At 49.6% G+C, this 24552-nt stretch overlaps 1 protein-coding gene across 3 annotated transcripts in view; it reads left to right on the forward strand.

Moving 5' to 3' along the window:
* Positions 1 to 289: 289 nt before the first annotated feature.
* Kcnj10 (potassium inwardly-rectifying channel, subfamily J, member 10) overlaps positions 290 to 24552 on the forward strand; it is a 33238-nt gene continuing 8975 nt past the window's right edge. The window contains exon 1 of one of the 3 annotated variants that reach the window (NM_031602.2): positions 290 to 423. Coding sequence is in view for 2 of the 3 variants with exons in the window: in XM_039090648.2 (XP_038946576.2) it covers positions 19136 to 19198 (63 nt within the window). In the remaining variant the exon portion in view is untranslated. Of the gene's footprint in view, positions 424 to 5955; positions 6188 to 14286; positions 19199 to 24552 lie in introns of those variants that run through there. The other 2 variants (XM_039090649.2, XM_039090648.2) reach the window with 2 other exon arrangements.

The following is a 24552-nucleotide window of genomic DNA, read 5'->3' on the forward strand; positions in this document are numbered from 1 at the left end:
CTGCACACTCGTTCGTCTGGGTTTGCGCTTCTTTGCCCCCCACGCCCCGCCCCTTGCACTTATCTCTCCAATCCTCAGGCTCGGGTCTGGCGCTCCGCTCTGCCATTGGCCGGCTCCAAGCTTCCTCCCCCCCATCCGCCTCCGCCCTCCCGGCCCCCGCCGGGCCCCTCCATTCACACAAAGTTTGGCTCCTGCACTGCAGAGGGAGGGGGCGACCCGGCCCGGCCCAACTCTGCCCCCGGCCGGCCCGACCCCGGCCCCGGCCCCCCTCCCGGACAAACCCTTATCTGATTCCAGCTGGGGGTTTAAGAGTCTTGGCCCTGGCAGTGGCACAGCTCCGCTCGCCACTCCTGCCCGCCAGTCTCTTCATCTGTCCCACTACCCCAGGATTCATCAGAGCAGCCACTCCACCTCTGTGCCAAGGTAAGACTCTGGTCCTGGTGCTGGGTCCTATCCACTTAGCGACATCGGGTTCCCCTAACCCTTTGGTCCCTAGGAAAGCTGTTTGGACCGCAGCAGTACCATCCGGGTCTCCCTCCTTCAGTCTTGTCAGTTCCAAGTGGACTTTCCTGGGAAGGGCCCCCCATCAAGAGTACTTTACTCACGCTAGTTACCTCAGGCCTTCCATCTAAGAAAGGGGCTTCCATGATAGCCCCTCCCTTTGACACTTGGCACACCTGCAGTTGCATGGGGCTCATCCAGTTACTAGAATAATTACCACACATAAGTCTGCACCCACGGGCATAGAGACAGTGCCCCTTGCTCCCAGCAGAGACAGGTTACTCCTGCTCCCAGCTCTTCCCCCTTTCAGTGACATTCACACAGTGACACTCATTGATGATCTCCTAATCACCAGTTTATACATGGGGAGAAAGCCATGCATTAGATTAGAAGACAGAGTCAAGCTGACATGCCTGGGACCCTCTTCTCCATTTCCTTCTGGGTTCCCCCTTTGAAACACCCCTCCCTATCGGCATCCCTCAACCTCTGAAATTGTTTCACAAGGACACTGTCAGAAGGAGAAGCTGTTTCTTCTGGAGTTAGGGTAGGTTAAGGCCTCTGAATTCACCCTCCAGGGATCCCCACTCCCACTTTATCTCTTCCTCTGACAGGGACTCACCAAGGGCAATTGTGTTAGGACAGAACTGATTCTGGGGGAGGAGACCCGAGGCCCAGAATGGCTAGAAGGTCAAAACTGGGAAAGAAAAACCATGTCGGGGTAGGACTTCTGGTTTTCCAGTACTGAAGTGCCCTGGGCAGACTAAGGCTGACCAAGAGGTATGTGTGTAAAGAAATAAAGGCAGATTTGGATGCAAGGAAAAGCAAAGCTTAAAGCCTGCTTAGGTCGCTTATCAACACAAATTCTGATGAGAGGTTTCTGGCCAGACTGTCCTTGCCGTGGTATTTGAAATGCTTTTCTCCCTTTGGGACGGACCTCTTTGGGTAGTCTGAGAGGGCAGGAGATGGTAAACGATGATTTGGGAGCCTCCTGTTTGGGGTAATGGGGAAGGCACGGAGTGGGCATTGAGAGACTGGCGCCGTGAGCAGGCAGTTACCATGAGCGCAGTTGGGTTTCGTTGTGAACACTTTTCCCTGATCTCCAAGGAGTTTTGAATATGTTCCTGGAATGATGGAGATCATTCCATCCTCTGCCAGAGCGCAGGGTTTGTCAGGTCCCCGGGGTTGGGGGGTTGACTGAGTATGGGGACCAAGTCTAGAAGGAACCAGGTGTCCTGGCTCAAAGCTGGTTCTTCAGGAAGAAGGAAAGGGGAAGAGGGGGTAGGGAGGCATTGTGCCAGGGGGAGGGTCCAGGGCCAGACTGCAGAGGCAGTAGGCTTGACCCAGGCGGTGCCAACCCCTCCACCCACCCGCCCAGTCTTTGGTGGTGGTGGCAAGGGAGGGAAGAAAAGAGGGGGAGTTAGGGGTGATCTGGGCCAGTCCAGCCTCCCAAAGCCCTTGCCAACCTGGGTCCTGAAAGGACCTGCTGTTTTCTGAGCCATCCCCCCAGCCCCCATCCAGAGCCCAGAGCAGCCAAGTTGTCTCAGTGGATATCAGATGGCAATGACTCCACCGACTGGGGGGTAATGGGGGGGCATGGTCCCATTCCTTGTGTATCTCTGAGGCAAAGTCCTACAGCTTTCCCTTACCCTGGGGTGGGGGGATAACACCTCTCCAACATGTGTCCATATATCTTTGGGGGGGCATATATTTATGTGGGAGACAATGTGGCATTTCCCAAATTCTCTCTACGCCCCCCACCCCGCACTCTGCACAAACTCATTCATACTCCAGGTCTCCTGGCTTGAGCTAGAAGGGAAGTGACTGGCAGAAGACCCAGGTACCTTCCTCTCCCTCTTCCCCCTAGGGACCAGGGAAGCTGGGACCTTAAGATCTGGGTGGACTTGTATGAAGTTCTTTTCCTCTATGCTGGCACTGGCAGGATAAAAGTTTCAAAGGCTTTGCTAGGTGGGTTGTGTAGCACGGTCCGTTTCCGTGAAGGAGATTCTGGGCGTCCTAGGCTGGGTTTGTGTATAAGATGCAAAGAAATGCTGAGGTCCAAAGCACCGGTGAGGAGGGAAGGAGATAAGGGTACCTAAATTTCCCTGCAAAAAGTTATTTAGGGATGAGAGGAACCTCCCCCCAAAATCAACCCCCCCCAATCCAAAACAATAAAACAAACAAAAAAACCCCAAACAATAACAACAACAAAGTTCATTCTCCCTCCCTTCTCCGGCCCAGATTCTTCCCTTGCCTGACTGGAGCTACTGTCCAGGCTGGGGCCAAGCTGTCCAGGACAGTAGTGAGGCCCTGGAAAGGGCAGAGAGAAGGACTAGCATGAGGCACCCCGTTGAGATGAAGCTTCAGGAAGACTGGCCAGAAAGGGGAGTTTTGGACTCCAAATGTCTTAGCACAGAATGAAGGTCAGTTGTCTGGGTCCGCTCCCGAGAGTGGGGAGCTTTTTTGTTCATCTCGCCACCTCAGTCCGAGGCCAAGGGATATTTTCAGAGACGAGTGCCCATGGTGTACCATTCTTCATAGAGAGAGTACGTCCTGGGTGGCCCCTCTCCACCCTTCCCCCAGCAGAACCTTGAAAGGGCAAAGAGAAAAGGATTGTGGGAGCAGCCCTCCTGTGGGTGTCTGCCAGCCTAGAGCCTGGATTTGAGGTGGTGGGGAAGGGAGGGGTTGTCTCTGGAATGTGGGAGAGAGGTCAGAGCTAAATTGTGTGGTCTGGAGAAGAAGCTTGGGGAAGTGGGGGTTCCCCAAGACTGGGTTAATACGTGGTACCTTTGCAGCTCTTTCAGTAACAACAACAGCAACAATAAAGCCCAGGGAAATAGATTAGGCTCCAGTAGGAAAGTCACCCCCCCCCCAAAAAAAGGCACTTGAAATGATGACTGGGAAAGAAAAGGAGACACATTTCTGGTGAGTGTGTGTGTGTGTGTGTGTGTGTGTGTGTGTGTGTGTGTGTGTGTATCCAGGGGCCAGAGAAATGGCTCAGTGGTTAAGAGCACTTGTTACTCTTATGGAGGTCCTGGGTTTAGTTCCCCACCCACATGCCAGCTCCCAACCATCTGTAACTCCAATTCCAAGGGATCGGACACCCTCTTCTGGCCACCTGCACACATGGGTTATATGCACTCAGGTATACATATGACCCTGCCCTCCGTGATAAATAAAATAAAATAAATAGCCCCAAACAAAATAGCCCATCGTGAAGGCTTCTGAGAGGACCTGTGAAGTTCTTTCATACAGAGCTCATGTGATAACTGTCAAGAGGCTTCTCACGGATGGCAGTGGAACCTTTGTCACCATCACTCTCTGAGAGATAATGCACACAGAGGTTCAGAGCATGGCCTTGGAGTCCTCGTTGCTGGGTTTAAGTTCTGTTTTTCCCAGTGAATAACCACAGTTTCCCTCGTGCTTTCATCGGGGTTAACAATAGTTGTGAGGATTAAAAGAGTCAATATTTGTGAAGGACATAGGAAGTGGGTGGTGTGTACAAGGTGTAGTTGGCGGTTGGCATTCTCTAGACCCACCAAATCTTTCCACTCTGTCATTACTGGCTCCTGGGACTTGTCCCAGCCCTCAGTGGCAGTTCTCTGAGACTTCGCCCTAGATCTGGGAAGGCAGAAGAATTATTGAGAAGTTAAACACAGGGGTCCCATTTCATGCCAACAGACCAGCTGTTGCCAGAAGCAGGGCCTTCATGCCACAGCCCATTCTTCCCATGAAATTCGTGCCAGATTTCTTGTCTTCAGATTGAATAACCGATCTGTTGAACATGACTTCCTCCCCTAGATAATCTCCCATTCCTAACAACCTCTGCTTCTTAGCCAGAGACCAATTTCTATCCCTCCATCTGGGGTATCTATCGTCCTGTATTTCTGTTCCCTGGCATGGCCCCGTCTCCCCTCTTTTGTATGGTGTATGTGTGTGTTCATGTGTGGACATGTGTGCGTGTACATGTGCATGAGTGTAGAGGGCAGAGGTTGATGCTGGGCATCTTCCCCAGTCTTTGTCTACCTTGTATTTTTAAGACAGGATCTCTCATTAAACCTGGAGTTCACCAATTTGGCCAGACTGACTGGCCAGCAAGCCCCAGGGATCTTTTGTTTTCCCCAGTACTGGGGTTGTAGGCATGCTCACTGTGCCTGGCATTTTATGTGGGTGCTGGTTATCCATTCATGCTTGTATAGCACGCACTTTACTTAATGAGCCCTCTCGGCAGCACTGTGTGTGTGTGTGTGTGTGTGTGTGTGTGTGTGTGTGTGTGTGTGTGTGTGTGTGTGTGTTGGAAGAGGTCTTAGGAAGCTTGCTGCTGCGTATCCAAGGCTGATCTTGAACTTCCGAACCTCAGTCTCTACCTCTCAGGTGCTGCAATGGTAAACATGGAGGTGTCACCATACTTCCTCCAGGCCTGGTTTCACGTGGTGCTGAGGGTGGAACTCTGGGCTTATATATGCCAGGCAAACACATTCTACAGCTGAGCTTCAGCCCTAGCCTGCCTATCTCTCCGTCTCTCCATTTAGCCTCTCTTCCTTTTCACATGGCTTCTGTGCCCTTCTCTGCTTCTCACCTCTGACCAGCCTGCCCATCCCATCAGTAGTTGCTAATGATGGCCTCCACAGCTAATGAGGTTTTCCTGACTCTGGCCGCTCTTCTTGATTCCTCCCCATCGCTGCTCCATGTTGGGCCCTGTCACCACAGAGCAGTGGTTTTTAGCTTGCCCCTTCCGTGCCTGTTAGATCAGATGGGGATTTCCAGTCACAGTATTCAAGCGACTTTCTGCCTTTTCCACCTCCACTCCCAAACCCCATCTCTTCCCGGGGCTGATCCTTTTTCCCTGAGTTCACTCTCCTACCCACTCTTGGCCATCACAAGCCTTCCCAAGGCCCACTTGCCTGAAAACTACAGTGCTCTTGTTTCTCTTTCTGCTCAACCATCTTGCTTTATCTTTCCAACTTTGACTTTTCCCAGGATGCCTCATAAACGGCAAATGTTAGAGGGTGCATCATGTCTTTCTTACTTGCTTATGAGTTCCTCTAGGACATACTTATGTCCCTGTCATATTGAGGATCTTCTGAAGCAAAGGCAAGACTTCCCTCCATTGGCCTTGGGGAACCCAGCAGAGGGTTTAGTCCCAGGAATGAGAGAAGGCGTTGTCTACTCTACATTTAGGCAGGACTGTGTGTGCTCATTTGGGGGGAGTACCCTGATTCTACAGACTTAAGTGGGCATCCTCCACACACCACAGACCCCATTACCTAACTCTCTGGGGAGCTTCAAAGTGACTCCTTATGGACCCACCATTTTGTCTGCGGGACAGCGTCCCCCTAAGATCAAAAGCAGCAGATGTTTGGACTCCACCCAGCTCCTTGTCCTCTAAGCATGGTCCCTCAGAGGGAGGTCTGATCCAGCCTGGAGCTCAGCTTGTCAGCTGGTCAGAGTCCAGTCTGGGACTGTCCTGTTGTCTTGTTCACACTTCTGAGTGGGGATGTGCAAAGCAAGATGTGTGGATCCCACTCAAATGGGCCGCCGGCCTGGCCCCTTATTGTCACATAGAGTAGCTGCCTCAGCTCTCCCTAGTCCTAACTCTGAGATCCAGGTACACACCTCACTCCCATGCCTAAACCATGGCTGGTCTTATGACTGAAACAGATACATGGCCAGCATATACAAGGTGAAGGTGAGTGTCTATGGCTGTCTGCAGTGGTTGCTCTCTCTGTCTCTCCCTGTCTCTCTGTCCCTGTCTCTCTGTCCCTGTCTCTCTCTCTCTCTCATCTCAGTACCTCTTTACATTCCATTTTCATGAGGGCATTATTTTCAAAGATTGTGTCTGTTGATCTGCGGCATGTTAGAAACGAATGCTGAGGTGACTTAAGACCATTCGTAACTAACGTTAAAGATAATAACCCCATTGCCTGTTGACGTGAAGTTTTAAGTGAAACTAGCTATGCTTTCTTTATAAAGCTAAGGATTAGTAGGAGTGTTGCTGCCTTTTATTTACATAAATCTTTTTAATGTCTAGCTCAGTAAAAAAGAAATCACTTGGTTCCTTCTATTTGCTTCTGCATTTACTATGTTGCAATATCTCGTGCCACCTGCTCCCCTGGGAAGCTCGGCCGATCACCCTTGAAATCATCAAAGTGGGAAGAATAAATAATGCTACGTTAGCGTTATGACAAGGATGGGTCCGACCTCAGAAGGCCTCTGAAAACCTCCCAGGAAGCTTTGTGGGTCCCTGAGCCATCCCTCAAGAACTTTCAGTTTGATTGACTGCATGGGACATTTATAAAGATCTGGGCGTCTTGGCTGATGCCCCTCAGAAGGGTCTTCACTGGGCTGATGGGAGGGGACAGTGGTTAGCTCATGTGTGCTGGGGGTGGGGGGGTGCTACCTTTTGTGAATACAAACCTTAGCTCCTCTATCCACTAGCTCGGTGACCTTGGGTAAATCCTTAACATCCTATGTTTCTATTCTCTCCTCTATAAAATGGAGCCTTTGAAATGCGTCTGCTGCCAGGCATGGTGGTGTGTGTCTTTAATCCCAGCATTCAGGAAGCTGATTGTAAGTTCAGGACCTGTCTGGGCTACATAGTGAACTCAGGGTCAGTCTGATAACTCTTGTCTCAAAATAAAAAGCTTAGTGGGAGATATAGCGTAGTGGGAGAGGCCCTAGGCTCAATTCCTCCGACACAGAATAAATAAGTAAGCATCTATTGCTGGGTGCCCCTGACCCAATGCTAGAAAGGTGCTTAGGACAGTACTTAGTACTACGAGCTGCTGCCTTCCCGTGTCCTGTGTCTGAGTTCACCAAGAAATGGTCAGGCCTAGACGAGGTCTTCCCATGATACAGAGGGCATCTCTTCGCTCAGAAAGCAAGTGACCCATGCTAGCTTCCAGGGAAAGTTGGGTCTTGAACCAGGAGTCTGATTTAGGTCTAGCCTTGTGTTCTCTCTATCACATCATGAGGTGAAAGTTAGTTTTCAATGTGAGAAAAAAGGAAGCAGGTTTTACCTCCCCTTAGAAGTCCCCGAGAAGAGAACAGGAGGGAGGACTTTCTGTTGTCACCTACAAAGAAGGAAAACTGGGAAGAAAATTTTGTTTGTTTGTCTTGTTTTTGATTTATGAGCCAGGGTAGCCTTTGGCTGTCCTGGAACTCACTCTGTAGCTCTGTAAACCAAGCTGGCTTCTAACTCAGATCTGCCTGCTTCTGAGTCTGGAGTGCTGTGATTAATGGTGAGCTTCATCAGCCGGTGGCAAGATACTAAGCTCAAACTCGTCTATATCTCTAGATACATAGATATATATCCACCCTCTCTCTTGGGGCTTGTCGGTCCAGACCAGAGGAAATCTGATTAAACGACACAGCAGCTTGGGTGGTTGCTTTCTCCTGCATGTTGCCTGCAGCCTCTTGCCGGGTTCTTATCCTCTTTCTAAAAGCTCCCGTCAACCCAGGCCTCAAAGCCCTTGCCCTGCACCCTGACTTGGACCTAGCTGGCTTGTGTTGGGTGGATTTGAATTGGAAACAGATGTGCACCCGCTTTGGGAAGAGTCCCCTGGTTTGCTGGCCCTGTGACTAATCTGCCTTAGCTGGGCAGGTGATGTTACTTTGTGGGTTCACCCTGACCCCCCTGGAAGAGCACAAAGGGCAATGGCTGTTGCATGTTCTTAGTTACTGCGCCTGCTTTCTCTGTCCCCACAGCGGCAGCAGTAGAAGTCTTATAAGAGGGCAGCACTAGATGGGGAAATGGCTTGCTTTACGTGAGGACCCAAGTTCAAATCTCCATCAGCCATGTAAAACAGGGCACGATGTGGTGACAGGTAGATCCCTACGATTTGCTGGCCAACCAGCCTAGAAAACAGTAAACTCTGGGCCCAGTGAGACACCCTATCTCGCAACATAGAGTTACAGCAAAAGACACCTGACGTCAACCGTAGGCCTCCACACATCGGCTTCCTACCCATCCGTGCCGAATTAAAGGGCAGCATGCAAGGAAGCAGCAGACCAGAGGCCGCCTCCTAAATCTGAGCACCCTGAATTTCAGAGGTTCGGATCCCTCTACTCCTGAAGCCTGACACACAGCCTACACCAGCTGCAGCTCTGGCCTCCAGCCTGGGTTCTTACTCTCTCGTGCTGGTGGTCACAATCCTACCCACACAATTCCCTTGACTAAGGGCAAGATGGGGGGGTAGGGTGGGTGGACTCAGACTGCCCACCCACAGCCCCTCTTCCAACACCTGTCCCCAAGGCCTTCCCTGTTTAGACTGTCCTCTCTGGTCAGCAGCAGGTTTGGAGGCCCTGGTCAAATCTCCTCCTGGCTCTTGGTCAGTGACCCTCGAGGAAGCTGCTAAGGCTAAAATCTCCCCAATCTGAGCCTTGCCCCACCCTGTCTCCCACTGCCAGCAGCCCTCCAGCTCCCTCCCCTGGACTGTGGGACAGGGAGAGGGTTGAGGGGCTGGCTCTGCATACTAATGTCCTGCCCATTGTCAAAGCCCCTTTGTGTCAGAGAGCTCCATTGAGGCGGCTCCGGGGAGGGCACAATGGGGCTCTGTCCCCAAGTTCCCCCAAACAGTCACCTGCTTTCAGAGCCTCCCCCCACTACCCCTCACCCGCCCCAGTGTCCAGAGAGCATGGGGGAGTGCATGGGGGGAGTATGTAGGCAGTACGACACTCCCCCTTTGGACAGGCTGGTGAGATGGGCATTTGACAGGGCTGACTGTGGACCACAGGGCTGGGGGCGGTCTGTGGAAGGAGTTGGAATGCAGGTCTGTGAGGCCCGTGACAGAAAAGGGTACTTACAGCCTGTCCACATCTGCTTCTATTTGCCCAGCCCCTTTCTTATCCCAGCTCATGGGCACGTGGCTCATATATGCAGAGACACACAAGCACACACTCATCTATGCAGCCCCACACCGGCTCCAAGCACACAGCCCAGCAGATGTGCCTCAGTATAACGTGCAGAGTGGGGCTCAAGGACCACACGTCTATACCACCTATACCACCTTCCGTCAGCATGTGCACCTGCACACCTCTCCCGCCCCCACCTCACCCCTTTCCCTTTCACCCTCCTCCAGCAGCTGCTGGCAACTCAGTACCATCCCCCTCGCTGCCCTCTGCTGCTCTGACACAGGTTTTAACAAGTTTGCACTTGTCGTGACCTCAAGAATGTGGCCCTGGGGCGGGGAATGTCCTGCTGCCCCAGACTGTACCTGCTTATACGTTAACCATGGACACAGCCTCCGCCAAACTTTGAGTACAACCTTCCCACCTCTACTGCAGCCCTGGAGTGAGGCTGGTGGATCAGGACCCCCACCAAAGCTCTGAATCAAGCACACAGATATGCGGATATGTGGGTAGCTAACATACCCTGATCTGGTGCAGGCAGACCCTGGTGAATTATCTTTTGCATATCCCCAGAGCACTCCAGAACATCCCAATCCCTTATGGGCCTGAGGGGTAGACAGGACAATAATCATTTTCCCAGCAAGACTGAATAGAAGGTGAGATGAAGTGCCCAAGGTAGCTGGTGACCAGACTGGGGCTGTCTCTTGCCTCTGATTTGCTATTCATTCATTCATTCATTCATTCATTCATTCACTCATTCATTGTACTGGCTGTTTCTGGTTCTACTCAGACGGTCCCCTGCTCCTATGGAATTCTACCATAGCCGGCTTTCACTCACCCTTTTCAGAAAGACGTGGTGGGCATGGTAACAGTTGGGAGTAGAGAACGGCAGGTATGGGGACCTTCACTAGGCTTCTGGGTACGGAAAGGGTTTCGGAAGGTCACTCTGTGCAGGGTGAGCCTACCTCTTTGCACTTCCTGCTGTGGTATCAGCCCTCCTCCTCCTGCTGACTCTGGAGAGAGCCTGAGAGAGTAACTCCTCAGCTTCCCCCAGGAGACCACTGTTCTCTGCAAGTCTTTGTCAGCCGGGCTCTACACTTTCAGGTTCCTATCCCTGTCCGTACAGCATCCGTACAGCATTCGTACAGCATCTGTGCCTCTGCTAGGATTCAGACCTGGGGTGTCTCTCTAGTAGCTTGGGGTGGATGCTGTAAAGAGGGGGAGAAAGAAAGGCCTTCTGGCACTTACAGGGCTTCCGGGCTGAGCTGACTTCTGAAGTTTGCTGGGTCCTGGGAGGGTGTGTGAGGCCCCACTGCATTAGCTTCAGCAGAAATCAAGCCAAAAGTGGGTACTGCACACTGATCTCCACAATGCTTCCCCTCCTTATGTAAGAAGTGTGGGAAAGAACTGCGGGCTTCCTCTAGTCCTCCTTCTGTTCCTTATTAGATGTTTCCCTCTGGTAATGCACTCAGCCCAAGTCGCCTTACCCACCAGTCTCTGTACCTCATCTGTCCTTTCTAGTCATGGTCTTAGGCCTCTAAAAGTCCCTTTCGCATGAATGGAACCTGCCCGACACCCTTGCTGCTGTGCTGCAGCAGTTAGTGAGGTGAGGGGACTATGATGAGGCCCACCTCTCCCCCTGAATGCAGCTCTGTATCTGTTCAGAATCTGCAAGCTGCTCTCACCCTATCCTGTCCTTCTCAAGTGGAATATGGCTAAAGGGTACGGGGAAAGTCGGGAGTAAAGAGACTATCTCCTAGGGTGAAGGCTGAACCCCTGGGACTTCTTTGTGAGTCACAGGTTGCTTTCCAATTTGGAGCCATAGCCTTGAGGAGGAGATGGAGCTGAGAGGACCTGTCCAAGAGGTAGCTCAATTCCCTGAGTATTTTAGTCAGGGTAGGTAGAGTGCTCAAGGGTCGCCATCAAGGATGCAGAGAAGAATAAACTGCTCACCAGGCATCGTGGAGTACAGCTTTAATTTCAGCACTTGGAAGGCAGAGACAAGTAGATCTCTGAGTTTGAGGCCAGCCTGGTCTACAGAGTGAATTGAAACCTTGTCTAAAAGAAAAAAAAATCAGAAAAAGAAGGAGAAGGAGAAGCAGAAGCAAAAGCAGAAATAGAAATTGCTTAAGCAACAGAAGGTTAACACTTGCCTTAAAACAGTTCCTGGGTTTGAGGTATTACTAGGCATGGGAGAAGGAAGGAAGGAGGGAAAGTCTCTGGTAGGAAGACCTCCCTGAAATCAACAACTGAACAAAGCTTGAGTGGCCTAAGCGATAAATGACTTCAGAACCCGGGTGGTGGGATTTCTAAATGTCTCAGAGGAACTCTTGTGCTGTTTTCACAGAGCCTGAAGAGAAAGCATCATTGGATGCCATCCCCTCTCTTCTCTGGGAGCCTCACTAATTTCTCTTTCACTTCTTACAGTGTGGCTTCTGGGCTGGCTGCTGCAGGAGGTGCGCGAAGGCCTGAGGCCTGATTAGAGAGTCAGAGCAAACACATCCCAGGCTGGGTGAGGGCAGGGGACAAGCTCTGTGGACCCCAGGGTCAGATCTGTTAGGAAGAAAGAAGGTGGGATGAAGGCCGGGGTCCTGCTCTGATGCCAATGTAAAGTAAGATGCGCCACTGGCAAGCTGCGTGAGCTTAGGGAAGTACACATCTTTCCTAAGCCATGTCTCCTCTTTTCAGTACATCAAGGGGACTGACTAAAGGGGAATGGGCCTCCTGGCACCAACTGTGACTCAGGCAAGATGAGCATCACAGACCGGGCTCACCTTGCAGTGTCTCTGAGAAGCTCTGTTAGAAGCTTTATGGAGAAAGCCGGCTAATTCTCCAAGTCTAGTCTCCATGCCGTTATACACAAAGTTAATGCTGTTCCCAGCTTCCTAGAGGACTGATCTACTCACTGTATCACACAGAGCAATCAGCAAAATACTAGCATGTGGGGACAGCTGAGAGAGGGCCATTGGTGAGACCACGGAAACACGGACAAGGGTGTCTCCCACAAGGGAGGGAGGGGGCTGGAGGCCTTCTGAAGAGTTTTCCAGATCCAAGCTGAATCCTGATGGGAGAGAAGAACTTAGACAGCAAAGTGGGATTGGAAGAGGCCCCACTTTGGAAAGAACTGTTTGCCAGAGTGTGTTCCTGAAGCAAGAGATGTTTGGTATGACTAGTGGACAGAGGATGTGTGTGAGGAGAGGATGAGGGGTAGAGAACAGTGATGCTTGGGAGGTCAGCGGAGGTCAGACTGTAAGAGACAGAGACAGGTGCCGCAGCGTCTCCTCAACCCTTTCCTTCCAACTTGTCTCGCTCCCTTTCTCTCAAGACTCTCTCTTCTTACCTTAGTCTCCTGGTTCTAGAGGCACTGGATCTGCCTGGAGGACATCTTGATCTAGGATAAGGCTTCAGCAGTTTTAGGTCAGGGCTTAGCACTTGCTTTCCCTTCTCACGCCATAGAAGAGTTGTCTACGTCCTGTGGACAACTGGATTTCTGGCACTGAGCACGCTGACTGCAGCCTCAGTTTTTCCGTATACCTTCACTCTGAAAGCAAGGGTGATTCTGTGGAGACAAGGCTAAGAATAGCCTGCAACATGGTCCGGAGAACTAAAGAGAGCACAGCCCTCAGCCCAATCTGATGGCTGAGGAGAATGAGTCAGAACCCCTCCCTGCCCCCCCCCATGCCCAGAGACTCTATAAGGAGCTAAGAAGGATGGTTTGTCAGGATAAACACAGCACACACTCTGCAGGGCTGGCCTAAGGGAGGTAAAAGGAATCTGGAGAGCTAATCATGTGTGCATGGGTATGGACGCATGAAGGGCAGATGACAATCTGTGGGAGTTGGTTCCCTCCTTCTGCCATGCAGGTCTCAGAGGCCACACTCAAGGCACCTCCACTCTCATCGCTTACTTATGGGCTCTTTAAGTCTGTAAATACTAGGTGCTGAGGAAGACACAAAAATGAACCAAAAGTTCAGATTAAGAATCAGTTCAGGGGGGTTGGGGATTTAGCTCAGTGGTAGAGCGCTTGCCTAACAAGCTCAAGGCCCTGGGTTTGGTCCTCAGCTCCGGGGGAAAAAAAAAAAAAGAATCAGTTCAGGGGCAGAAGAAATGGCTCAGCAGGTTAAGAGCACTGTCTGTCCTTCCAGAGGTCCAGGGTTCAATTCCCAGCGTCTCCACATGACAATCATAACTGTCTCTAAGTCCAGTTCCAGGGGATCCAAGGCACACATATACATGCATAAAAACATATATACTTCAACCAGGTCAAACCCTCCCTCGTCATTAGATTCAAGATGGCAGATTAGGGAATAGCGAATGTATAGAGAAGGGGCCTTCAGTAGGGGCCCTATTCTTTCTCTCTGAGACAGTTTTACTATGTAGTGCTGGCTGTTCTGGTACTTACTATGTAGACCAATCCAGCCTTGAATCCACAGAGATCTGCCTGTCTCTGCCTCCCTAGTGCTGGGGTTAAAGGCCTGTGCCACCACGCCCTGTTCTCTCTTTTCTAAAGTGGGGATTGTGACTGGGATCACAGGACTCCTAAGGAGGAAATCCTGTCAGCTCTGAGCCGCTGTAGTGTCTCAGGGGCCAGCATATAGTCTTCTCAGGGCCTGGGCCTCCTGAGTCTGGAAGAGCCTGCTAATTTCCCGGAGCCTCTAAGTTTGGAAGTTGCTGAGGTGGTGGGGAGGGGCCAGAAAGCAGACATCCAGGAACTCTGTCCATCATTCCTTGCTGCATCCTTTCCCTGGCTCTTGGCAGACTGAGGGGGTTCTGGAGGAAGCCTCAAGTTGGGAATGAGGGGGGCTGGTACAGAGCAGTGAATTAGAAGCCCCTCAAATTCAGAGGCTATAGTAAATCCTAGCCTGCCAATTGCAGTTACCCTAGAGAAATCAGTAATAAGGTCTTGGTTCAGCTTGAGTGACATTAAGCCCTCTAGGGTACAGAGAAACAATATGAGTAAAAATCCTGTGAGACTTGGAGAGAGCGTCTGGCTTACCATTAAATAAATGTCAGCACGCCACCTTTCCGAGTCTTAGTTCCTCTGATTCTGGGGAATTTTTTTCTTTAGCTGGAAAGTGCAATAAAAAATGATGTCTTTATTTGCATAAAGGGCCTAGCAGATTTCACATGCTTTATTTATCTCTTGTAATCCTGAGCACACAGTCAAAGTGTATTGCCTCCTTAGATTAGGAAACCGAGCCATTGAGAGATTAAGAGATTGACTGAGGTTCCCAGGACTCCTAACTGACAAAGACCAGAATGACAAACAGTGGCAACTGAGAACAAATAGATATTTTGGCTATTAGTTGGAGTCACCAGAGAAAAAATGCTTGTTAGCCTAACTCCATTTGAAAATGGGTTTCTGTATCACTATGTTCAGATTCTGAAGCTCGGCTGAGAAAAAATGTACCTTTATGAATCAGTGATATCTAGTGTGTGCGTGTGTGTGCATGCGTGTGCATGTGCATGTGTGTGCATGTGCATGTATGTGCATGTGTGTGCATGTGTGTGCATGTGCATGTATGTGCGTGTGTGCATGTGTGCATGTGTGTGCATGTGTGCATATGTGTATGTGCATGTGTGTGTGCATGTGTGTGCATGTGTGCATATGTATGTGTGTGTGCATGTGTGCATATGTATGTGTGTGTGCGTGTGTGTGTGAAGACGGCTCATACACGCTGTATTTTTGACATTTATGGCCCAGAATCTATCCCTACATAACAAACTTAAGTCCTTATACACCGAACAGTTAGATAAATTTCAAAAGCACTAGCTTTAATATGTGCCCGAGGTAGTCTCTGACTTCAAAAAGCTGCGACACAATACCTCAGGAGCATATTGGGAATCTAAATATTTCTACCTGAGAGCCTGGAGCAGCCTCCAGGACAGAGAGACCACAGGGACTAGGACAGGGCCTTGGGGGATGAAAAGATTTTAGAGGGAAGAGGGGTATGGGAGAGAGTTGGGACAGAGGTGGTGTTCCATGGAGAGAACTGCAGAAGCACAGGTAAGAGTCAAGCAGGGGAGGGTAGGCAGTGCTCTCCATGGCAGACACAGGACTGTGGGAGAAGAAGAGGCTTCCAGAGAGAGGTGAGGCAGACAGCGGCGAAGGATTCTGAGTACCGTGTCATGAAAGGTCAAATAATTCATTGAACAATCTCAAGCCTGCACTGAATGATAGATCAGGCTGGGCTGTGGAACTCTGTGGTAGCTGGGGGTGGAGATGGGACGAGAGTCTGGGGTAGGAGGACCAGGCACCATTTCAGGAGGAGAATACAAGGTTGAATGATGGGGACCTCAGAAAAATAGGGAGACTCACAGAAAGAATTGATAAAACCTGGTAACAAATGGGCTGAGGGGCAAGAGACCAGATATCTGGCTTGGGCACTGAATGAATGGATGACAATTCTCTGAACAAGAGGAAAACACAGGAGAAAATCTTGAGGAGAGGGCATGGGTCTGTATCTTTTAAATTGGGATGTTCAGATAAATGGAGCCTGTAAATACTTGGACATACAAGGTAAGGTGGAATGCACAGGAAGGGCTGACACTGTGGAGACTGGGCGCGTAGCACTCTTAGGAATGAGAATCAAAGGGGCAGCACCCGTGCGCCCTCGAGTGCGTGCGCGTGCGTGTGCGTGTGTGTGTGTGTGTGTGTGTGTGTGATGCATAAGAAATGTCAACCCGAATCCGGAGGGAAGAGACCTCATCCAAAGAGATAGACCAAAAGTAAACAGAGGGCAGGCGAGCTGGCTCAGTGGGGAACAGAGCCTGCAGCCAAGCCTGACCATATGACTTTGATACCGGGAAGGTACACATGGTGAAAAGAGAGAGCTGACCCTTACCAGTTGTCCTCTGATGTCCACACATCTGCTATCGCACCCATAGAGTAAATGTAGTAAGCGTTTAAAAGGAGGCAGAGGGAACCTGGGGAATGTGATGTCAGGACTGCATACTTAGAGCACTCCGGACGGACAGACGGAACTCAAGAGGAGTTGGTACACTTGTGACCTCCTATCATTCTCCCCTCCCCTCTGGGTCCTTAGGCCCTTTCTGCAGATGAAAGGCAAAGAAGCTCAGAAACTCAAATGATTTGCCTAGAATCTTAAAGCCTAGAAGCTCTACAAGTCAGGTTTTCCAGCACACTGCAATTGAAACAAACAAACAAACAAACAATCAAAACAACAAAACCCCAAAGAGTGTGCCAGGAAGGGGCCACCTGCCGTCAGTCTCCAATGCTGATAAGAACTGAGAAAAGGACCTTACAGTTAGCAAATGGAACACATCTGACCTTGGCAAGAATTTCCCGGTTGGCCTTTGCTCATGCCCAGTGTGGCTGTGTGGATCAAACGGAAGGCTTCCAAATCTGTGTAGGTGCTTCCCCGAAGGCAAATTTCTGCCCTCCTGAGGTGGTTGCTACTATTACTTGAATAGTGTTATTGAACCCTTTGATATTGACGATATGGGATCTGTTTATTTTATTTTTTTTTCCTTTCTTTTTTTTCCGGAGCTGGGGACCGAACCCAGGGCCTTGCGCTTGCTAGGCAAGCGCTCTACCACTGAGCTAAATCCCCAACCCCTGTTTATTTTTAATTTGTGATTACATATAGTTTAACCTCTATGCAAAAGGAGTGGGTTGGTGTGTTGGTAGAGGTTAGGAGACGCTTAGGGTAGCCTGCCAGACTAGAGAGCCCTGCCCCCTGGTGGCCAGGACTTAAATCTGCAGCACAGGAGAATGGTAGGGCACAGGGAAGCTTGAAGTTTTTAGTTTTGTAGTTCTCTCCTATCTCTGAGATGGGGGTTTTTATCTGACACACAAATGAGTTTTATTACTTCAGTTGGTAGCATCAGACAGAAGTTGGATTAGAAACTCTTTATGGAGTTCAAGATTAGGCTGTGACTGATCGAGATGTAAGGCAGAGGCGGTCCGCAAAGGCAAGATCTAGAACAGATATGTTGCCTAGCATTGTTTCTTCCTAACCCAACCTAGACTGCGGCTTTCCCCGCCACGTCCCTGGGAACTGTTCCAGTATCTCATATCTTACTGAGAGAAAATATAAGCCGGGCTGTGACTTAGTTGGTAGACTGCTTGCCTGGCACGCACGGATCCCCTAAACACTGCATTAACGGGGTGTGATTCTGCACAACCGTAATCCTGGCATTTGGGTGACAGAGCCAAGAGTCATCCTTAACTGCATTATGAGTTCAAGGACAGCATGGACTACATAAGATCCTGCCTCTCTCTCCCCAGGGGTGTGTTGGGAGAATGGAGTTTTTCCTACCAAAGGGTTTCCTGCTAAATCCTACTGTTAGTTGAATTTTCTGATTCTTCCGTTAAGGCGAAGGAGTATGGGTTAACATCTCTACTCGAATGTCCTGAGGTGAAGACTCACGTGGGGCAGGTTTGGAGGCTCTCCGGACCATTGGAGCCGAGGCTAATGAGGAGGCAATGGTACAGCTGTATCCTCAGTTGAACTCGACACAGTGCCAAGTCCTCACAAAGGACTAGTTTACTGCAGAGCTCAGGATGTGCAGTTCTGTAGACTCAGACAACAGATAAAAGCAGACACCATGGCTGGACCACAAATCGGGGAGGAAGTATGCTGAAGGTGACGCGGGAGATTGGGAGGCACACGAGGAGGTAGCTTGCTACAGGGTCATCCTCCCTTTCCAGCCAGGGACAATGGGTTCTCTGAGATGCCACCTTCTGGAGTTCCCTGCAGGGAATGCGGTTCCCTTCCTGAAGGGGGTCAGAAGGCATTGTCTAGGGAACAAGCTGGAGGAAGGGCCGGTGGGTCCTGATCAGCCCACACTGACAGACAGCAGTGTCTAAACACAGAAGAACCATCTCAGATGGCCCCACCTCTTCGTCCCTCCCACCCTTGACTGGAAAGCACAGAGGGAGGGGTCAGGAGGGACAGCGAGAGGTCACAGGCTCCCAGGAAATGCTTTGAAGTCCTTAGTCCTTCCTTCTGATCAAACTACGAGAACTTTCCAAACGTTGACACAAGGGAAGAAAAGCCTATTCTTCCCTGGGCCAGGACATTGGTGTCAGGCTGAGGCTAGAGGATGGGAGGGCCAGGAGGAAGGAGGCTCAAGGGTGGGGGACAGAGGCAGTGGTGACTCAGCTGGGAAGGCAGGGCCCCAGACACAGACACTGCCCCCTTTTCCCTCACCTCGAGATTTGTGTGCATCTGGCTCCATTTCTATTTGTCTATTTTCACGGGGAAAGGATAGGGGAGATTGATGAATAGTGACAATAAGCTCTGAAAGAACTCACATCCAAGTCCTTTCTTCTAACCTTGAGGGCTTACATAACCCCGAGGGCTTTCCTCATTACTCTTTCCTCTTCTACCCGCTCCTTTCTCTTCTCTTCCTCCCTTTCACTAAGAATATTTGGAAGCCCAGAAATACTTCTTTTTAGACCTAGCCACTTTCCCCCAGGAGGCCTCTAAGGTCACCATTTAAGTGGGATTTGGTATTCAAAGAAGAGATAATATGGTGGTAAGGGGGATCTGAGTCGCTGCTTCCTTTCTCCAATGAGAGGAATAGAACTGGACCTCATTAGCTGGGTAGTGAGGTCTTTTTGTTTGTTTGTTTCTGAGATCGTTTCCTTCTAGTATAGCCCAGACTGGCCCCAAATTCACCATCCTCCTGTCCCAGCCTCTGGAATGCTGGCCTCACAGGCGTGTACCACCATCCCACCAGATGGGGAGTTTTGCCACAGAAAGAAGTCTTTCCCTTCTTCTAGTACAGCGTGTCCAAACTGACCCAGCAGTGTGTTCTGATGGCAGAGGACAGGAAGGTGTCCATGAAGAGTCACAGGTGCTGTGCTTTGGACATTTTTGAGGTCTGTGTTGGTTCTAAGTAATGGAAATGTTTCATTTTATCCTACTGTTCTTTGCTTATATATGATTAAATATTATTTCCCTAAGATCTTTCTAGTCTAGAGTCACAGAGAACATGCTGGGGTGAATCCTGGGGCTACTGGTGTCTCTGTGTACAGACAAGTGTGTGCTGGGGCATTGAGGATTCGCTACAACCTCCTTTTTCCACAGTGAAAGATATGGAGGCTTAGAGGGCTAAGAGCTTATCCAGGTCCACGGAGAGTCTGGCAGAGTTAAGACCAGCATCCTGTCTTCTGCTTCCCAGGGCAGTGCATTTTCCCAGCAGACAGAGCTGGGTCCGTCCCCAGGCTGGGACCTACTCACCCTGTGGCCGAGGATTTCACTTCATCTCCAGAGTGTACTGCATGGACACGTGTCTAGGTCGTTTATTCAAAATGCATGTTATTGGAAGATGACCTGCCCACAGATTGTGTTGGTGGGCTTGTATTCCTCACTTAGCTTGTTTCTGGGACCAAATAGTTGGCAAGAAGCAACTGAGGGAAAGAGAGGTTGATTTTGGCTTTTGTTTAAGAGTTTCATGGTAGGGAAGCATGGTGGTTGGAGTGTGAGGTCACATTACATCTATAGTCAGGAAGCAGAGAGAAAACGCAGCATTCACCTGCGTCTTTCCTGAGCTCTCGGAAGGGGGGTTTCTTTTCTTTTTTCTTTTTCTTTTCTTTTCTTTCTTTTTCTTTTTTTTTTTTTTTTTTTTTTTTTTTTGGAGCTGAGGACTGAACCCAGGGCTTGCGCTTGCTAGGCAAGCTATTCTCACCTCATTTGGTGCACTCTCTTTTGACTCGAATTTTGCCCATCCTCTAGACCCCAAATCACCTTTCTCTCCTATTCTTTTCTGAAAGAGACATTTGAGTATAGCAGGAAAAGTTCCAATCCTGGTTGCTCTCACCATCTCCTGGTCCAAATGGAAACCATAACAGTTTTTTATGGTGTTGGGAGCGATGCCCTTAAAACCCTCCATTATTGATGTTAATATTATAGTTGGAGTTAAGTATGACTGGGTTCATTAAGAGGTCAGGATGATGGAAAATCCCCAGCCAGCAAGGCTAATACAAATCTGGTGGTCAGGATGCCTAATGATATGACAAACTTGTGACCTTTCTGAGAAACCAATATCCTGTTGACGTCAGCCGATTACCTGACCACAAGAGCACAGTGTCCTTGGCTTTCGTGAATGTTTCCTGCTTCCCCCCTCCCTCTGTTACCCCTGCTATGGTATAAATTCAGCCTTGGGAAAAGATAAAATTTGTCGCTTTGATCAGACTCTTGTCTTGGCATCCGTCTTCGAGTCTCTTGTCCTCCATTCTCTCCTAGGTGGTCCCCAACCTCCGCTGACTGCCCTGCGGGTCAGGGCATTATGGTGATTTGGAAATCATATTAACTAAATCATTAGTTACTGTTAATTTTTATTAATGTTATAGTTATTATCATTAATAACCAAAACATAATTTAAAATATAGCGCTCGGTTCCACACCTACCACACAACAGGGGCTCAGGTATTAGTTAGCTCCCAACTATCATCCCTCAGGATGCTGTCCTTCCTTTCTCTCACACACCCTGAGCTGCGGATCCCTTCTTCCTGCCTGATTCCCATTAGCATTGATTCCCACGTTAGGCTCTAAGGTCTTCAAGGAAAGGAATTTATATCTTCGTCATCTCTAGGACCCCAGTGCCTTGTTTAGAAGCTGGTACCCAGGAAATACTGAAAATAAATTTATTATACAAGTGCATGAAAGCCAACACTACAAATGAAAATACTTTGGCTTTTTCCTCATAATTATTAGTGTTTTTAGTGAACTATCTGGGGTTTCCATGTGTATAAGGGGGAAAAAAATCACAGGAAAACTCGAGAAGACACAAACAAGAAGGGAGGAGGAAAAGGTCTCCAAGGCCCTGGGCCAGAGCTCCATTCGTTGTTCATAGAACAAGAGGTTCTACGGTTCCTCGGCCCTACGGTGTTGGCAGCGTCTTCCCATTCTCTTAGATTGACCTCTACACCTAGACAGGGCTGTGCCATCTTCTGTTCATTAATTCCCTCACGAAATGCTTCCTGGCTGAGCCCTCTCTATGCATCACGTAAGTGTTACTATATCCATTGGCTTTATGCTGTTCTGACAAAAACAAAAACAAGCAAAAGCAAAAAACTTTACAGGAGGAAATGTTTGAGCTGTAGTTTGAGATGTTTCAGTCCAGGTGGTAACCTTTCTTGTCCTTAGGCCACTGATGTGGCAGAAGCGTCATGGTAGAAGCATAAGGAGAAAGAAAGCTGATCACTGCAGGGAAACGGGGAAGTACAGAGGAAGGTTTGGGGGACATGATACGCCCCTCAAGTCATGATCTACTTCTAACTAGGCCCCACCTCTTAACTGCCAGTTCATCAGTCCACTGATAATCCAACCACTCACGTGTCAAGTCTCTACCTTTGAACACTGCTGTATCGGGGACCAGGGCCTTCAATACATGTGTTTTCTTGGGAGAATATTTGGTATCTCAATCACAAGACACTAGGGACAAGACATGGTAGACCTCGATGCTTCCTTCAGTAAACTTGTTTTCACTCAATACATGGCAACTCAGGAATAGGCTCTGCTGTTCAGGGAAGGTTTTATGGAACAGGGGTCATGAACTCAGGTAGCCTGGAAGACAGAAGCACAGGTAAAGGCCAGAAAGCCTGTGTGAGCACAGCAGGGCTTCAAGGGCAAGGCGTCTGTTTGCCCCAAGAGAGGAATAGTAGGAAATAAGGCATGGAAGATGGGTTGGCAGTGGATCACTAACCCGTCAGTGCTAGACTGAGTCTGGTCTCTCTTCGGTGACCAGTGAAATACTTTCTTTGAACTGCTCTGTTGTCTCCTAAGCCTCAGAACCCTGATTCTACCCTCTCCTAGGAATGCCAAGAGCAGGAAAGGTGCGGGCTCTTTGGAAAATACCAGATCAGCGTTCGCGGATGCATCATCAGACATGTAGTTAAGAGTAGCACGGTAGCGATATAGGATGAGTCACAGGAAAAAATGGCGATAATTAGACAAACTGTAGGTGCCTCAGTGGCTCCTTAAGGCCCCAAAGGATGGGAATGAAATAAAGAGGGGGAAGCACGGGACGCATCCACAACACTGAACTGAGGAGGAAGGAGAGCTTGAAATGGTTCTAGAACTTGAGTTGTGAGTAGCTGGGAGAGCCATGGCACCTTTAATGATTTAGGGAGCCAAAGAGAGGGATAGGCAGGGAACTGTCTGGAAACGAGTGAGTTTAGTGCTCACATGGTGAAGCTCCTTCCACTTGGATCGATTTTGCTACAAAGAAAGCTCTGTCTTTGGGGTTGAAGGGACTCTTCTCCCACATGATAGGTTTCAGGAAATGGCACCATTTGTCCCCTGCCCTTCTACTGTCTCTGGCGTGAAGTTGAGCCATCCTTTCTGGCCACCTAATAGAGCGTAGTACACTTCAGGGCTAATTAATCAACTCAATTAAAATTTTGAGTCAGGATCTCATGTAGCCCAGGCTGGTCTTAAATTTGCTACGTAGCTAGAGACAACATTGAACCTCTGAGTCTCCTGTCTTGATCTCCCTGAGGATTTTGATAACAACTGCACCACCATTCCTAGTTAATGCAGTGTTGGGGAATCAAGCTCAGGACTTCATGAGTGCCGTGCAGGACCTCTGCTAATTTAATTTCCCTCACATCTCCTGCCTGCAGCTACCTGAAAGATCCACTCTTTTACCATGCTCCTGAAAAAAAAAATCAGCTGACCCATATAAGGGCTGGCATTGAAGTCATGCCTGAGTGAACCTGGATCCCCTTCTTCCCGATGTCATGGCTCCTCCTGAAGGGCTCCAGGGCTCAAAGATTCAGCCTCACTCAGACCTGTCCAGACAATGCCTTCAGTCATTTCTTCCTCAGTCTTAAAAACCATACTTGCTTCTGGTGAAGCAGATGCAAGCTTATCCCACGGCCTTCAATTAAGAGTTCGCAGACAGCAAACAACGGCAAATAAACATTGCAAGCGCTGTGGTGTTAGAAAGTAGGAGCTGGGCAGAGGCGTGCTTAGAAGACGCATGTCGGAGGGAGCACGAGTACAGAGAAAAACTATTTCTTTGAGGGCCAGGAAGGCCTCCGAAGGCATCTCTAGCACTTGGTCCAAGCTGTGTAAGGTAGGCAGGAGGTCGTCAGAAAGCCAGAGATGTGAGTGATACAAAACCATCTCTAAAGGTAGAAAGAATCAGACAGTAGGGTTTTCTGCAGAGCTGAAGACTAAGGGTGTGAGGAAGACTGTCCAGGGTATGGCCAAGAAGTCACAGAAGCCAGGGCTTATGGCACACGATCTTAGTCCCAGCACTTCGGAGGTAGAGGCAGATAGTCCAACCTGGTCTACAGAGGACCAGGATAGCCATAGCTACACAGAGAAACCCTTTCCTTGGAAACAAAAACAAACAAACAACCCCCCCCCCCAAATAATTTAAAAAAACTAAAGAAGAAGAAAAGAGGAGGAGACAGAAGCAGCGGCAGCGGGCAGAGGCTAAATCATGGAGCACCTTGAATGCTGTACAAAAGTCTTGCAGTTGATCCTCAAAACAACGGGGGACCTTGGCCAACTTTAGACACAAGAACTGTGTCTTGTCTCATGGGCAATCAAGTACTTGAGAAAGGCTTTGATAAATCCATTCGTTCCGAAGCGCAAGTCACGGGCATAAAATGAAAGTGCTTGTAGGTAAGGAAACCCAGCTTTAGGGGGAAGCTGACAGTGTGAAACAGAAGACAGGCACAGAACTGAACATCACTGTCCTTTTGGAAAAGAATTAGCTCACTTCTTAGAGGGCAAAGGTGGTCGATGGACCGGCTCAGTCTCTCTCTTCAAGCGCTTCTGTGGAATGCCAGCCCCAGTGCGTGGCTGGCACTGTTCTGGAGAAATTGCACCCTCTAGAGGAGAACGGATGTGTGGGTTTTGGTAGGGCAGCAACAAACCACTTTCAGAACTTCGGCCAGCTTTCCTTCCCCAGAGGCCTGGCCAGCTTGGGGGTGGAGTGCAGATTGTTTATCTGTTTCGGAGTCTTGCCACCCCGGAGAACAAAGTGGCTTGGCTGTAGGAGGTGGCATAACAGCTGAGAACTTCGGATAACAGCTGGAGGTGGCAGATACAAGGGCTGGCAAGGGGAGACACAACAATCGGAGGTGGAGGCGGTAAACACAGCAGCCAGAGGCAACAAAATATCTAGCTAGTAGCCAAAATCTCGTCTATAGCCTTGACCTGCACTCCCAGAGCTCCAGGCTCTGTCTTCTCTGTCTCAGTGAAGCTCCTCAGTTCA

This window comes from Rattus norvegicus, chromosome 13 (assembly GCF_036323735.1).
Source record: "Rattus norvegicus strain BN/NHsdMcwi chromosome 13, GRCr8, whole genome shotgun sequence".
Taxonomy (NCBI): Eukaryota; Metazoa; Chordata; class Mammalia; order Rodentia; family Muridae; genus Rattus; species Rattus norvegicus.